We start from the raw sequence: 17,093 nt of genomic DNA on the forward strand, positions 1-17,093 counted from the left end.
CACGTGATGGAGATTTACCGCTGATTACAGAACGGCTTTACTGACAAGATGCGCATTAAATATCGCATGCGATTTATCGTGCAGCCCTATTACTGGGTTAATCTTTTTCACGTTTCCTTGGTTGGTAGATGCACCGGGGACCTGATTATAGAACTTAAAACCTGGAAAAGTCAGATTTCCATGATATGTCACCTTTAAGATTAAAATAACCGTTTTCTACTTTCATATATTTTAAAATGCAATTTATTCCTGTGATGGCAAAGCTGAATTTTCAGCATCATTACTCTGGGCTTCAGTGTCACATGATCCTTCAGAAATCATTCTAACACACTAATTTGCTGCTCAAAAACTTTTCGTATTATCAATGTTGTAAAGTTGTGCCGTTTAATATTTTTGTGGAAACTGTAATATGATTTTTTCAGTATTCTTTAATGAATAAAAAAGAACAGCATTTATTTATAATAGAACTCTTTTGTAACAGTGGTAAAGTCTCTAGTCACTTTTAATCAATTTAATACAACCTTGCTGAATAAAAGTTTCATTTCTATTTTAAAAATCCCCTTACTAAGCCTAAATTTTTGAACGGTAATGTTCATTTCCTATATGTATAAGTTGTTTTGTTTTCCCATGACTTTTTAGGCTTTATTAATTTCCATGACTTTTTCAGGCTCAGAAATCACAATTTTAAAACGGTCAGATTTTTTACACATTTTTCATGACCGTGGCAAGCCTCTCTAGTGTACTAAATCTAGGACAGACACAATAGACACCAAACTTACTTCTGAACGGGCTCGCTGCCATACTTCATCAAGAGCCGGATGGCGGTGGGTGCTGTGTAGAACTTGGAGATGTGATATTTATCAACAATCTCCCACATTCGGCTCACATCCGGGTATGTGGGAAGACCCTCAAACTATAAATAGAAGATTAAAAATTCATATTATACAACAATAAATGCTTACGTAGATGAGTCAATGTTTTAATCACAAGAAAGTGACTGCACAGGGCAAAATGCAAATTCTGACACAAAAAGTGCTTATCAGGATGTCCCCCTCACCAACACACTGGTCGCACCATTGGCCAACGGCCCATATGTGATGTATGAGTGACCGGTGATCCAACCAATGTCTGCAGTGCACCAGTACACATCATCAGAGTGATAATCATTAGTTCAAGCTTTCATATCTAATATTTATATTTAGTTGCAGCCTTATTATATTTAACAGAAATAATTTTGAAGTTTTAGTTGGCAAGAAGATTGCTTAATCACACAGTAAAAAAAGGAGGACTTTTTTTAACCCCTTAAGATTACAATGAGCTTTCCGTTTGTTTTTAAAGGGGAAAAGTCATTGAGATGATAAAAATGCGTTCATCTTGTAAACACACTCATTCCAGAATGACTTGAAAACAACAAAAGGATGAAATGTAAAGGGTGCTGTATGCAAATAATTCATGTAACACATTATTTAGAGGCTCATGTTTGTATTTATTTCAGTCAGACTTATTTGATTCATTCAGTTCAATCTAACCAAAGTGAATGGAGCGCAGAAGCCCATCTGCTTTAGTCAAAGGCATTCTCAAAACTGAAAGAGAAAGCATCTGAAAAGATCAGGTTGAGGTAATAACACAAAACACAAAAACACTAACGGACAAACAAAAAGAGACATGAACGTAACAGACAACTCTACAAATCTAGTTTTTCCATGCAGTTCAGAGACTGAGGGAACACTACGTGAGCAGTGCATTGGAGTTTATTTAAGCTCATAGGAGAGAGTTAGTGTTTGAGAGAGCTATTAGCTAGTCTCTAGTCACTATAATGATATAAAAGCTTTCCAGATACATTTGTGATGAAATCGTGCACTAGTGGACCAATAAAGTTTGTGAGGAGATCATTTAGAACACGGATACAAGGACACACCAGTCATTTACCAGAAATGTGACTATCAGTACTTTTACTAGGCACAGTAAAAGGTTTTCAGTGCCAGCTTATGGATCAGAATTGGCGCTCAAATCAAATGTAAACACTTCATCATAACCATCATTCACAAACGTTATAATACTGAACAGCAGTTGATATCTCAAAATTTTGGATTTAATGAAGAATTATTTAACATTTTCTATGCATTAAGACAATAATGGCTCTGAAAACTAAGCAAGAATATGCCTTTAAATTATGGCCTCGTAACTTACTGTTGAACGCCAAGTCTGATGCATGTGTAAATTGCATTTGCAAAAGCAAACACACAGAGAGACACACACACACTGTGTTCTGTGAGAATGTGAGGATAGTAATAAAAGTCTCGAGCCATCCAAAGAGCGAGAGAGCCGCCCATGAGCACACAAACCCGTGTTAATAAGACAGGAGGAGTTTAAATAAAACGAGTTATGCACAAAGGAGACATGAAATACCTGTGGGGGGGGACGGACCTTCCTTACTCTTTCTTTCTGTTTCTCCTGCTAAAGGGGGTTAATGGAGAGATTACTTACACCGAAAGAGGAAAAGGACACACAGACATGGACCCACATTGAAGGAGGAAATGAAATGCCAAAGATATTTCACATAAAAGTCCAACGGACATTATTAGAATTATGGTTTTAAAACAGGTCATCTTGCATTGAGGAATGTCACACATATTACATTCAACTGTTGCAAAGGTCTTCAGCACAACAGCTCAGAGAAATCACGCCAGGCCTTTATGGATTTACAACAGTGAACAAACTTTGTTAAATAAGCAAGAGATATCTGTGACAATCAGGACAATGCAAAACTAAACAGGAGATGTACAGGACAAGAGTTAACATTTGAAAAATCAGAACAAAGGGATACTGCAGTACTTTTTCATCTGAATCTATTTCCCATTGAACTCCTAGACAGCTCTCCATTGATTCAGGTGTTATAATACATGAAGGCCTACTTATTTTCATGCGCAAAGCATGTGGCTGCTTTTTAACCTATATTAGAAAGTCAGCTCATAGGGCTTTGGGTGTAAAAACGCATCATTAGCAACTCAAAAACAGTTTAAATTCAAATCAAACCTCAGGACAGTGTCAAAGCCATGGCCTAGTGGTTAGCGCATGTGCTCATGAGGAAAACTTATATTAAGCAGCGCATTTCAGCATTGATGATAATAATAATAATAATAATAATTAGAGATGTTTCTTGAGCAGCAAATCATTCCTGAAGGCTCATGTGACACTGAAGACTGGAGCAATGATGCTGAAAATTCAGCTTTTCTGTCACAGGAATAAATTCCATTTTTCAATATATTAAACATAGAAAACTGTTATTTTAAATTGTAAAAATATTTCACAATATTAATATTTTTACGGTACTTTTGATCAAATAAATGCAGCCTCGGTGAGCTTAAGGACTTCTTACAAAAACCCCTGTAGCAATGTGGAGATATCCAAATGAGCGAGAAACAAATTAAGATGAAAAAACGGAAAGTGTGAAGACTGCTAGCTGTACAGCTGTGGTGCAGGGGTTAAGCTCACCAGCAGATCAGGGCAGGCGCGTTTCGCTGGGGGCGACAGTGACCCAGACCAAGCCTCATCTTCTTTTGTGAGGTGTTTTAGCATTATACATTTCTCCACTGTGAAAGACCTGACACAGTAAAAGACACGAAAGAATTAAGTGAACTGAAACAGAGACACTCACATACACTGCTACAGTGGCCACTTAATTAGGTGTCCAGTATTTCATGAGCAGCGTATTAGAATGATTTCTGAAGGATCATGTGACACTTAAGACTGGAGTAATGATGCTGGCAATTCAGGTTTGCATCACAGGAATCTATTTTAAAAATGAAAAAAAAAAAAAAAGTCATTTTAAATAGATTTGTTATTAGTTGTGTTGAAATCTAAAATGATCAGTAAATGCCATTTTCCAAACACTGTCCAGTCCAGTATTTCTTACTTGAAATATTTTCTTAAAGAAACATTCAGGGAGCAAAGTTATTAAGTGGAACTGATTCAGAACTGTATTAGAACAAGCATAATTTTCCCAATCTTCTATCATGGTCCTTTACTTCTGCTCGTCCACGTTTAACAAACTGAGCCTAATGAAGTGGCCACTGTGAGAACGTGCACATATGAGAAGCACTGCACAACTATTTATTTTTACTAGTTAACTAGTGGTTATCATACTTGTCCCTGCATTTCTGTAGCGCCTCGTCAGCTATAAGCTTCAGATTGATCAGCTTATCACCGCGGTAAAAGCCATCTGGGAAAGACAGAGAGAAACACACAATAAAACAACTTTGATTAACTTTTCATTTACCTAAAATCTAATATTCAGATAAATCCTGAAAAGACAAAGACAGTAAACTTTTATTAGGTGATAACAGATGCTGGTCTTATCATGGTTGAGATGTGTATTTTACGGTTATAGTCCACTCTCAATCCTCTAATAAGCTCATGAACTCTGTGTCAACCTCAATGCAATCGTAAAGACGTCAGCTCTACCTACAAGTCTAATATCAGACTAATCATTTCAGTGGAACATCTCTTTTACAGTTACAATCAGATAATGTAAATATCCTGATTTTTGGCAACAAGATGGATCAATATGTATGTAAATGAACTGTTATGTGAAGAGCCTGTGAACTTAATGTATCAGTTTATCTTCCAGCCTTTAAAAACAACTTCAAAATGGATTACGGAGTCAAATTTATTCCAAAAACTCATTCTCCTTTCTAAACTTGCCAAACTCAGCATTTAGTGTCCTGTCACTTCTCAAAAAAAAAAAAAAAAATTTTTTTTTTTTTTTTTAATTCACACCCGCAGGCTAAACAGCTTTTGATAGTGATATGATTAACACCATCTTTAATCCCCAGACTTGTGAACAATGTGAAATGCTGCGCTCTTTTGCAGTAAATGGAAATGCAGCTGATTAACTTTGGGATTAGCTGCTTTAAGATTACACACTTTTGAGTAAATTACTTCTGGTTTTCTTGCCATGCTTTCCTTACCTGCCGTTATAAGAATACAGCATTGAGAGTCCATGATCCTTTCACACAATGACTCAGCGGAGAAACCGGCAAACTGGGTCGTGAATACAAAAATGAGAGTAAACACAATGTTGCAACAACATATTGTGATGTTTTTCTTATGCATTACATTTCTGACACAGTGCCAACTCTTTTCTGCAAACTCTAATTGTTGAACGAAAAAGTCTGATAGAGATCACACCCTGCAAAACAAGTATGGGTACTTTGTTTTGACATGTTTTATAAAAAGCCGGTTGGTCAACACAGCTAAGATCTAAGAGAAGACAAACGAAATCATTTGCAAATGACAAAGGACTGACCACTATAGAGTGGACCGCTCCAATCCGAGCGCAGGCCAACATGGCCACCACCAGCTCCACCACCATGGGCATGTAAATAGATACACGGTCACCTTTCTTCACGCCTGCAAGGTCAGAGAGAGAAAAAGAGAAAGGGACCGACATTGGACATTGCCTTAATACACAACATCAATGTCAAATCTTTAACCTGCTGCTGGTCACTATTATACCAACAGTTCAACAACATTTGTGTTTTACCTTGCGACTTGAGAACATTGGCAAACTTGCAGACTTGCTGAAGCAGTTCTCTGTATGTCACTGTCTTTTCATCTCCAGGTTCATTACCCTCCCTGTACAAAACAATTTCCAGAAATATTACTCTCATAAGTGACAGTAATTGTTCAAAGCTTCCACAAAAATATCACATAGCAAATTGTTTTCCAAAACTGTGTTTATTGAGCAGCAAATCAGCATATCAGAATGATTTCTGAAGGATCACGTGACACTGAAGACTGGAGTAATGATGCTGAAAATTCAGCTTTGCATCACAGGAATAAATTATATTTTAAAATATATAAATATAGAGAACATTTATTTTCAATTGTAATGATATTTCACATTATTACTGTTTTTACAGTGTTTTTGACCAACCTTGATGAGCGTAACAGACTTCTTTCAAAAACCCCAAACTTTCAAACATATTTTCTAACATAGTTCATTCATTACCAGTCACGTATATTGACACTTGTGTTCAACAGCAAAGTTTGAACATCAGACACTTAGCAGGTTGACAAAACATGTTTGTGCATCTCCTAGATTCATCTGTATTTTACATTTTAATGCTCAATATTTGTTTCTGATCGGTTTCAATGTTCATCTCCTAGATTCATCTGTATTTTACATTTTAATGCTCAATATTTGTTTCTGATCGGTTTCAATTACTGTAAGCCTCTGCTAACACTTATGTGAGAAGTGCCCTTAAATGTCCCCTACAGGTTAACAAGTAACTTTTTTTTTTTGACTTTGCATGTCAGCTGACATTCTTAAAATAGAACCGCGTTCTGACACAGAAAGGAAAAGTCTGGCAAACAACAACAACAACAACAGCAGAAGAGATCCACACTTGAGCATTTCAAACTGAATTCTGAAATGATTTGAACTTGTGTCGTAACAAGAAACGATTGAAAACTTCACAATTGCTAAACTGGCATTGCGAAAGCAGAGAACTAGCAACAGCCCCAGACAACATTTATTGCACACAAAGTCTTTACAGGCTATTTTTGTAGATCTAATTGCTAATGAACAATGACTGGCAAAAAAAATCCTCATGACTTTCTGCATGGAAAGCATCCAGCACAGATATGCACATGAAGAAATAAACGCTATGAAGATGCAATACTGCAGATATGCACCTTATTCTGGGTGAAGCGCTATTGGCGGGACCTGGTTCAAGCTTCCATGATTTACTAAAACAGCTTGAGAGTCTAAATTTATCTCAGTTGTTTTGCTCTGACTTACCCCTGTCTGTCAACATTTGCCATGTTAATGTATTAATAGCTCAGGCCCAGTAATATTATATTGACTCAGGTAACCTGGAAGGAATTTGTGGCCAAATATCCAGGTCTCAACCTGAATGCAACTGTGATTTAACCTTGTGCTTAAAGAACTGGGCTGATTACTGCAAAATTGTAGATTGAAATCCTGAAAAAGCTGAACCATGAGCATAAACCAATGTTGATTCAGAGGTATTACATGTGCTGTACTAACACCACTCTCAAAATATAATGTCACATGCACACCTTTCGGGCTAAACTGAAACATTTAAACCACATGCTTCACAAATACTAACCAGTAAAAAGCCACTTTGTCACCTAGTTTCATCTCATAGATGTTGCGGTCCAAAACATTATAGCAGATGTTGGTTGTGGCACCTTCCATGCATTTCACGAAAATTTCACCCTTGGTTACGTCGAAATTGTAGTCCAGAAACTTCCCGGTGTATTTAGTCTTCCAGAAAAAATCTTTGGCAACATCTCCCCAGAACTCTGGACACAACAGGACAAACACACCGGAACATTAATGCACAGCTGATTCATAACGGAGATTCAGAGCAAAACCATAAACAAATCTCCCAGCTATCAATGGCACTAGTATCAACAAAGGGTAATGTTTAAAAAATAAATGAAAACGTGTTGTCGTCTTTTCTACGAAGTGCATTTGGGCCAAGTAAGGATTTTTAATAATTCAAAAATAAATAAATAATACAACAATAATAAATGCATTCATGATGTACTATTATTATTATTAAAAACATTATATTTCAATTGTACTAGTATAAACAGTTTTTGTTAAAGGGGTCATATGATGCGATTTCAATTTTTCCTTTCTCTTTGGAGTGTTACAAGCTCTTGGTGCATAAAGAAGATCTGTAAAGTTGCAAAGACTAAAGTCTCAAATCCAAAGAGATATTCTTTATAAAAGTTAAGAGTCAGCCACACCTACCTAAAACGGCTCGTTCTAACACACCCCACATGTCTACGTCACGATGTGAGAAGATTTGCATAACGCCGCCCAAACGTTCACGCAAAGAAAGAAGGCGTAAATTTGATTTGTATTATTATAAACGGGGTAATGTTTTTAAGCATATCATAAGGGCATGTGGTGCTTTTTTCTAGGAAGTGCATGTGGGCAAAGTAAGATTTTTTATTTAAAAAAAAAAAGTATTTTAATGATAAAACAACAACAAGCACATTAACAACGTGTTATTATTAAAAACTAAAATTTATAATTTATTTCAATTGTACTAGTAAAAACAGAGGTTAGTGTTTTATTAAAGCATATCTACAAGGGAATGTGGTGTTGTTTTTTCTCTAGGAAGTGCATGTGGGCTAAGCAATGGTTTATTTTATAAAAAGTATTTAAAATTAAAACAACAACAACTAGCTAATATTGCTAATAACAATAACACCTTCAATATACACGAACAACTAAATAAAGTTATGCTGGTTAGATCCTACAATAACAGATTAAATGCAATGATTACAACCAAATAATAAACAACTTAAAAATACAGCATCATAGGTGGGTTATTGATGTCTAAAACTGCTGTCTATCAATTGCACAATGCTTTGAGACACAGCCAAGTGACGCTTTTTCTCACAAAACAACAGCTTTTAACGTGTTAATGACCTGCCCGATGAAACTCACCCTCAGGAGACTCGACAGATCTGATGTAGAGCTCTTTGTACTTCTCAAAGCTGGGGATGTGCGCTTCTTTCTTCAAGTCCCCTGAAGCATGTAACACATGCTCGCCTGGTGCCTTGTCAGGAATCATTTTAAGTTAATACAACTTCACTTAGAAATACACAAACGATCACTGGCCTAACGTGTGTAAGTCACTTCCGTGTGGGAGAGTTTCACTCCCATACAGGCGCTGTGTGCATCCGAGTCTGAAATGTTGAACAAAAAGAAAAGTTCAATGTAGACGCTGCTATTGGGTTTTAACGAAGCGGCGTCGATCCGGATTCAGTTTGCAAAGGACGAGCTGTCCGAGACTTGCAACTATTATTATTATAACAAACAGACTTAAATGTTGCTCCGGCGATTGTAGACGAAATAAAATAAGTTAGGATTTAGAATTAGTCCTACATACAGAAGATATATATAAAAAAAATCAAGATGCACTTGAGGGCTGTCAAACAGACAGCAGTCTCCTCCAGCTTGAGGTTATCTTGTTTGAGGTCGAATAAAGCTGGAAATAATTCCCGGCATTAGAGAAGAAATGCAGCCTTTATCTGAATCAAACATGCAGTCAAAATAGCCGTGCATGTAGCATGAGATTAGTCATTCTTCCACGCGTGGATCACAAATCCTCGGTGTGTCTGCAGGACGACAGCCATTGAAGCGTAGAAATAACGTACACGGCTAGAATAGCAATGAACGCGAAACGCGAGTCCTTAGATGGACGGGGCTTCATGTACCGGATGTTGTTTCTAATTGGTCCGATGTGATGGCTCTCTCCTAATTGAACTATTTACGTTTTTTTTTTTTTTTTTTTTTTTAGAAAAATTATACATTTTATTCAGCAAGGATGCATAAAATTGATCGTTATACAGTAAATTCTGTTTTTATGACTGGATTTCGTCTGCGTTTTTTTTTTTTTTTTTTTAGCAAAATTATACATTATAATCAACAAACTTAAAACTAAAATATAAAATAGGGAATATAAATAAGTCACATTTTTGAACAACTTGCATACAGCTTTAGAGTCTCAGAATCTAAGTTGTGGGTTTTATTAGTGAATTTACATGTATTTATTTGAAATCGAATCAAAAGTATACAAATATTAATCTTATTTTGAACAATACATTTAGTGGATTTTGCAACAGTTTTCACTCCAAAGAAACTTCCGGTATGGAATAACATCGCCTTTAAACGATAACTCTTATTATTTTTGGTAATCAAATTGCAATTTCCAACTAAACTTTCAAGTATGCCCAATTAGAAACTTTAAACGAATAATATTTAAAAACAGTGGCAAAGGGCGTAACTTTTTGCGCTCATCTATATCATAGATGATATTAGTATTAAACACTGTTCTAATGCAGCACTGTCGTTTTCGGCGTTCTGGGCCACCAAACGCCCTCTAGAGGACGAACATTTTGTAGCCCATAGAAGCAATCAGAATCATTGGCGCACAATGGCAGCGCGAGTCGCACGGAGCATGTTTGAATTTATCGTGACCTCTACCGGACGGAGGGCCCTCGTGTGTGTGTGTGTGTGTCTTGTGTTTTGTTTTGTTTTTTTGCAAATATGATTTATTCTGAAGCAATATTCTCATCAGCTGTGACATATAAATCTGCGTGTTTTTTTTAAATTTTATCCAAGGGCATTTTTTTACCTTTACTGAGGGCATTTTCCCACTAATCTCATTAATACTTTCATTTCAAATTCTTACATTTGATCTATAAATTCAATTACAATAATGGGGTTATCTATACGTTATTAAATTAAATCATACACTGAAAAATACAACTGCAATAAATAATATTATGAGATTATTTAAAATATTTTTGAATATACAAACAAGAAATGATGGTGGAAATTATACTTTTCAACGAAATTAAAACGCCAGTAGGTGCCAGTAGTGAGCATTTAATGAGTGGGTCATTGAGTTGTTCATTCAAACGATTCGTTCAAACGGCAGATTCATGAGATGTTAATGCATGGGCTAATGAAACTTTGACTCAACCGATTCGTTCAAAACACGGAATCAATCAGCAATGAATCGGCTGGTTGCTGTGAGGTGCGCTGTGTTCCGCCTAAAATGTAGCCTAAGTGACCTAATATCATTGTATTTGCTTATTGAACTGTTTATAGAACTATTAAACAGTCGTAATGGTGAAAACGTTGTGTGATGTTGCCTAACTAACTGTATTTTAAATATAAAAACTTTCCATTTTGAATTTTTACCTCAGGATGCGGAGTTTTGTAGTGTTGTAGCGCGTTTTGATTTCTCCTGGAGAGGCTGTCAATAGATGCATTATATAGCCTACAGTATATCCACTATTCACCACTTACTCTAAATGTAAGAAAATCAGAATAAAACTTGCGTTTTGGTGTTTACATAGTTATTTTTGGTTACTGATGTTTTATATATGCATGTATGTGTGTGTGTATATATATATATATATATATAAATAGATGGGCAAATCAGAAAACCCCCCACAGTAACCATTCTTTAATGATAAAACAACTTTCCTATAAAAGACACTGTGTCAACTGATGGTAAACTGAGCACCTCCTTTTAGCACCCCCATCTGGCTATTATCTTTATTGCAGTTAAAACTTATCCAAAAGTTTGCTTTACCACTCAGTGTAGCACATGTAAATCATTTACCACTTATAATAAGAGACAATGAACAGTGTTGGGGGTAACACATTACTTTTTTAATTGACAAGAAAATATCCGAGTTACTTTTTCAAAAAAGTAACGCCAGTTACGGTTTTCCCATTTATTGACTGACAAGTCTCCTGTCCCCATATTGGGAGAAATCAGAAAGTACAGAGGCGTTGTGTGCGCTGTGTGAACATGTTACAGTAGTTCTAGACTAAATGTGAATGTGCATTAATTCATCCCACTCATCCCAACTCACAAAAAACAGATTTAGTATTCATCAAAATGAATTAAAACGGTGAAATGCAAACTCAGAATATGACACAAACCTGCAATAATTAAACATGTTAAATAACACAAATGTATCTAATCCCATTTTATTAACCAATGTCTTTGCTGCTGACCTTTGACGAGCCAGTTCAACCATACTAATAAGCAAAAATGACTTTAGATAAACTAACAATTGTGCTTCAATGTTTTTTTTATTGCTGAAGTGTTGAACCTTCTCCTGCTTTCTACTGTACAGACGTGAATTTACTTTTCCTTCAGCCTGAGGTTTATTCATTACACTTTTTGCTGTGAAAGGGCTTTTACATTTGCTATAAATAAAACTTCTTATATTAAAAACAATCAAGCCCTGCTCATATTTAAAAAGTAACGCAAAAGTAATGTAACATTACTTTCCATAAAAAGTAACTAACGTAATTAGTTACTTTTTTAGGGAGTAACGCAATATTGTAATGCATTACTTTTAAAAGTAACTTTCCCCAACACTGACAATGAATCTTGTGAATCCTGAATCCTGTCCAATCAAAATACAGATCACATGCTCTCTTAACACCACAGCTTGTCGTCTTTTCCTATAATGGTTAATTAATTGAATCCAATCATATAATAACTGAAAATTGATCATTTCAAATTTCATAATTTGAATTATTTATGCCCCTTAAAGAGACAAGCAGCCATTAATAATTCTCATGGACACACACCATTAAAAACACAAACACAGATGTCCAATTTTATTTTTATTTTACAAAGAAACTTCCTTTTTAGGCATTCCTGTAAAGAGAAAACAATTATTAGAAGCATAATCAGCATCCACCTGTAACAAACAGTCTGATTTAAACAGTTCAGCATCTGAGTCTACAATTATACCACAAATTTTATAAACAATTGTAGAAATTCTGTGATTGTCAGCTATTAAAATGAAGAGACTCTTAAAAACAGTGTCATTACAAAGAATTTTACAGGACATATTTGCGCTGTAAAGGTCTTTGCACACAATTTTGGCTTTATTTTATTTATTTTTTAACATGCAAAAATTTCGGACTGAGTGTGCAATGACCTTAACTTAAAAATGCTCACTGACACTGGTTAAAGAACAAAGAAATCAGTTGCTGAACAGGAAAATCTTAATCTTACAGCAAGTTTAAAGTATCTTATTGCATAACCACAAACTTAACACAAATGGTTTCAGAAAGCATTTAAAACCTGCCAGAAAAATAATGAAGGAGATGAAAAAAAACAGCGGTTTACTGACATGGGCTTACTTCGCCACAATGCTGTCGTTCTTCGCGAGCCTCAGGAGGGAGTCATCAGCTTCCCCCTGCAGATGACAAAGCAAATGTCTTGAGACCACACCAGATGTAACGGAATCTGTGCTTTCACGTTTATATGCACACATTCCAAATTTCACGTTTTAGTACACTACATATATGGATGCAGAAGAACAGTTCACACAAAAATGAACTTGTTTTTGTCCACACAACTCCAATATCTTGATTAATTTAACACAAACACACAGCTTTTCACTTCACAAGATGTGAACTGATGGACTTGTATGATTGTGTTTTTATCAGCTGTTTGGACTCTCATTCTGACGGCACCCATTCACTTCAGAGGATTAATTGGTGAGCAAGTGATATAATTCTAATTCTCTCCAAATCGGTTTGGATTAAGAAGCAGATTCATCGACATCTTAAGATAGCCCGAGGCTAAACTTTAATTTTTAGATGAACTATTCCTTTAATCGTGTTTGAACGTACCATTCTACGGATAGCACCGCAGATGGCGTAGGTCTTGAACTGTCCAGTGAACCTGCCTGTAGCCCTGTCCACCTGTAAAAACCATAAGCAGCAGCTCATTAAAAATCACAACTTTGTTGACTAATATACCTATTGGCATCTAGCAGTGGCAATTTTGGCTTGTGTTACTTACAATATATACCAACAGTTTTGTCAATGGAAAATACACCTTTTTAAAATTTTTGTAAAGCAAGTAATTATATTTACATACATTTTATTTGCTATAATTAAACTGCATTTTATTAATATATACACGCAAAGCAATTTAATAACGTGTATACACACATATAAACAAAAAGACTAGTTTTGTAATGGTCAAAATAGTGTCAAACCTCAGCAATGTTGAGCTGGATGGAGGCATGATCCTTGGCACCAATAATTCTGTTGCTAGCAGAGCTAGAAAAAAAAAAAGTGTTTAATATTCTCAAGCTGTATAAACGTGTGCTCACAAAATTTTTAACCAGTATCGTAACTTTAAATATGTGGCTAAATACAAACGAACAGACAGGCAGCAACTGCTGTGCGTACAGTTCATATTATTATTTAAATAAACAAATATTTAACAACATCTTCTAAAAAAAACCGTTTCTCTTCAATTTGACGTAAACTCACCATTTACGGGGGACGTACAGGTCCACGAATTCACCAGCGTCGTTCTGCATCTTGACTTTATTTGATGACTGTCAAGTCAGCTCAGTCTGCAGCAAACAATCAAATCAGTAAATATCCAAGCAGAAACCACCTTTCTTTACAAGCTGGAGGCACAGTTGAGTTTTATATTTAACCGTGGATAGTTAACTAGCTCATATAAAGGGCCTGAGAGCGGCTATGAGCACTGCTCTCCCACATGTGTAGCGACTCAGCCCTGCTGCCATTCACTCACATTACAGCGCGCAGAAAACTGACTATTCCGCGAATATGCGACACACGCTGTATAAAACAGTTCCGTGCATAAATGGCGTTAGACAAATGTTGTGAATGTTAGCTCAAAACTGTAAAAAAACATAATAGTAAACTAGAGCTCATGGTGTTCTTACCGATTATCACAAATGGCCGACGCGGAAAGGAAGGAGAAAGAGTCAGGAAGTGACGTAACACGAAAGACAGGATAAGAGTGCGAGGACTTTATTTTAGCAGAAATGCCGAAATGGGAAAGTATACAAACAAATATCTGTAAATAATTATTGATCAACAATACTGCATTTTAAATAGCAAAATGACATAAATCCGTTTTTATGCTACGGAAACTAGGCTAAAGAATATCAAGTGTCCAGTATAACCTAATCTGACATCGGATATTATTGTGATACATAAATTCGTCAAGTTTAAAATCAGATTAAAGCAAAAACAGCACATGTCATCATGTTTATCAAATTAAAATATACTGGACAAGTTTTCAAACGAAAGAGAATTATTCTGTTATAGCTAAATGTAGCCTATATATTCACTGAATATTTTAAGTAGATGAGATGGTGAAACTTTCTTTCTTGGACTGTCAGAAGCTAATAAATAGCATGCATACATACATGTATATGCACAAAACTCATTTAAACAGATTCAAACCATCCACATAGTATTGATGATAGTACTGACTTTGACTTTGGTGTTAAAGTATAGGCCTATTTCTTATAATACAATGAGTTCTAATAAAAAAAGAAAGTTGTGAGAATCTATTCAATAAGAGGAATTCGTTGAATTTTCATGTTCACAAACGGACCACAAGTCTGGGATGGATCTGACCGCAGGAGCTAGAGAACCTTTAGGATGGGCATCTCAAGGTGGATGGAGACAAGGTATTAAAGATGTTAAAAGATAGAATATTATACCAGAGGTCTATATTGTACAGAGTTTACTGCAGGCCATTCTTGTGAATTCTCTACATTGTAGAGATTCACAAGCTATTCAGTAGTTGAAATGTCACGATAAACATAATTCAACAACAATTCACTGGAATTTAATTTCAATACAAAAAATAATGCACAATCCCACGGACACGACCACCTCTTTTGAGTGTTCTTTATTGGATGAACCTACTAAAATAACACTATTTCCCACCTGCTCTGTTTTTTGATGTCATGTGACATATGCTAAACAATAGAAACCAGCTTTGCAAAGGCCTGCAGCAAAATGCCATTACGAGAGTCTGTGGGAGATGTGAACAGCTGGTGTGCTCTCCTGGCCACGGACCGTCAGATGAGTTACGATGACAGAAAAGGCATTCCTCTCAGTCATTCCTCTGCCGACGGCCTTAAATTTCACTATTTCACATTCACTTTACACCTTAAGGGAATAGTTCACTCAAAAATTTCTCACCCTCAGGCCAATCAACATGTATGGATGGCCTGAGGGTGAATACATTTCAGCAAATTTTAATTTTTGGGTGAACTAGCAATAATGTCTTAATAGAGCACACTTGAACTCGTTTGCCCTGAAGCATCATCACTGTCAGTACAGCATTGTATATGCTTTTTGTTTTCCTTCTGCATTATGTATAAATGTTAAACTCCCTGCACAGGGAGAAAAAAAAAAGAATGACCCTGTGAATGTGTTAATTCCCTTGTATGGTGATATATATATATATAACATTTTATTAGGTGACATGACGGAAAAGATAAAAATCTCATGCAAATTTATTATGTGGGAAAGAGGTTACTGGAGGTGAGTGTTTATATTTCATAAAATCAATAGGATCTTTTGAGAATGGAAAAATAGATATGCTTCTATAAATACACATACCTATTTATAGTATTTATATAGTATAAAAAAGAATGCTAAAAATGATAATCATACATTACTTTTGCTGAAGGTATCAAAATGACCATATCGGCAATTTTAGTAAAGGAATCTTAGTAAAAGAAGAATATGTAATGAAATAAATGTTATTCCTTTAAAGCCCATTCTTCTGCATCAGTACCCCACTCCCCACCGGAAAAAAAAAGTTTTGCATTTTTGCAATGATTTGCTTGGGTATTTTTTTCATTTATTTATAGAACACAATAGAGAACTATAAATAAACACAAATGTGATGGGAACAGGAAACAAGAAAACTACATGATTGAACCCTTAATAAATACAGGATTTCTTGCAAACTACAGAGATGTGCAGGATTTTTCTTCCTTTAAATATATTTTTTAATTAATTAATTAAATTGTTTTACTTAAATTTACAAAAAATATTAGCTATGGGATGATTTTTATATTTCATTATTGGAGGGCCACATTCACCACAGAAAATTGAAGAAAAAAAAAAGTGATATTACAATTGATTAAGTGTCTTTCATTTCAGTTGCTCTGATCATTTTATTTATAGTAAAATATATCTGTATTTTGTTAAATGTCACAATATATGAGGTATAGACATAGGTATAATGATACAGGCCTATTTATAGATATAAAGCAATTTTACAGTTGTCATCATGCTTATTACTTCTTTAAAATGTATTACATAATACATGTGCATCCAACAGTCAAATTATAATCCTCCTTACAGAGTCTGTAGCTGCCATTGCTATATGGATACCATCTAAAAGTGTTTATGCGGACTTTGATTCCTGCTGGTTTTGCATGCACAAGCTTAATGCATGGCTTATCACATACAGCATTCTATACTTATTCTATATAACTCTACTTACTTGTAATGTCAATGGAGACAGCGATGTTTTGCTGATACCATGATTTTTCAACACTTTGAAATTCAGCTGCCGTACAGTTGCATGTGGAGCACTGGTTATAATCTAAGCTGGACAGTCCTGATATCAGCAACATCAACAGAAAATCAATCAGACAGTTATTTTTATATTTATAAAAAACTAATGTATATTTATTGT

At 35.3% G+C, this 17,093-nt stretch overlaps 2 protein-coding genes across 3 annotated transcripts in view; both read right to left on the reverse strand.

Moving 5' to 3' along the window:
* acss2 (acyl-CoA synthetase short chain family member 2) overlaps positions 1-9,243 on the reverse strand; it is a 17,448-nt gene extending 8,205 nt beyond the window's left edge. The window contains exons 1-10 of the mRNA XM_016536732.1: positions 8,495-9,243; positions 7,137-7,332; positions 5,546-5,637; positions 5,309-5,412; positions 4,971-5,043; positions 4,147-4,222; positions 3,496-3,604; positions 2,264-2,457; positions 1,058-1,163; positions 780-913 (exon numbers count right to left, since the gene is read on the reverse strand). Coding sequence (XP_016392218.1) covers positions 780-913; positions 1,058-1,163; positions 2,264-2,457; positions 3,496-3,604; positions 4,147-4,222; positions 4,971-5,043; positions 5,309-5,412; positions 5,546-5,637; positions 7,137-7,332; positions 8,495-8,621 — 1,211 coding nt within the window. The 5' untranslated portion in view covers positions 8,622-9,243. The remainder of the gene's footprint in view (positions 1-779; positions 914-1,057; positions 1,164-2,263; positions 2,458-3,495; positions 3,605-4,146; positions 4,223-4,970; positions 5,044-5,308; positions 5,413-5,545; positions 5,638-7,136; positions 7,333-8,494) is intronic.
* A 2,952-nt stretch (positions 9,244-12,195) lies between these two features.
* LOC107727006 (40S ribosomal protein S21-like) lies at positions 12,196-14,410 on the reverse strand. Of its 2 annotated transcripts, none has more exons than XM_016536741.1 (6): positions 14,305-14,410; positions 13,880-13,965; positions 13,600-13,663; positions 13,229-13,300; positions 12,734-12,789; positions 12,196-12,242 (listed from the first exon to the last, which is right to left on the reverse strand). In XM_016536741.1, exons 2-6 carry the CDS (start codon positions 13,927-13,929, stop codon positions 12,233-12,235), a joined length of 252 nt encoding a protein of 83 aa, XP_016392227.1. In that variant the 5' UTR covers positions 13,930-13,965; positions 14,305-14,410; the 3' UTR covers positions 12,196-12,232. The 2 variants fall into 2 exon arrangements, with proteins under 2 accessions (XP_016392227.1, XP_016392228.1); XM_016536742.1 differs by having other exon boundaries at positions 12,724-12,789; positions 14,305-14,409.
* Between the last annotated feature and the right edge of the window lie 2,683 nt (positions 14,411-17,093).

The sequence above is a fragment of the Sinocyclocheilus rhinocerous genome, unplaced genomic scaffold, assembly GCF_001515625.1.
Source record: "Sinocyclocheilus rhinocerous isolate Xijiao unplaced genomic scaffold, SAMN03320098_v1.1 scaffold666, whole genome shotgun sequence".
In the NCBI taxonomy this organism is placed as follows: Eukaryota; Metazoa; Chordata; class Actinopteri; order Cypriniformes; family Cyprinidae; genus Sinocyclocheilus; species Sinocyclocheilus rhinocerous.

Bases quoted from the DNA above. Each gene is read 5' to 3' on its own strand.
- LOC107727006 (XM_016536741.1), bottom strand. From the start codon at position 13,929: ATGCAGAACGACGCTGGTGAATTCGTGGACCTGTACGTCCCCCGTAAA. The intron at 13,301-13,599 runs GTTTGACACTAT...TGGTTTTTACAG, and splicing joins TCCAGCTCAACATTGCTGAG to GTGGACAGGGCTACAGGCAG. The intron at 12,790-13,228 runs GTACGTTCAAAC...TGTCATCTGCAG, and splicing joins GCGGTGCTATCCGTAGAATG to GGGGAAGCTGATGACTCCCT.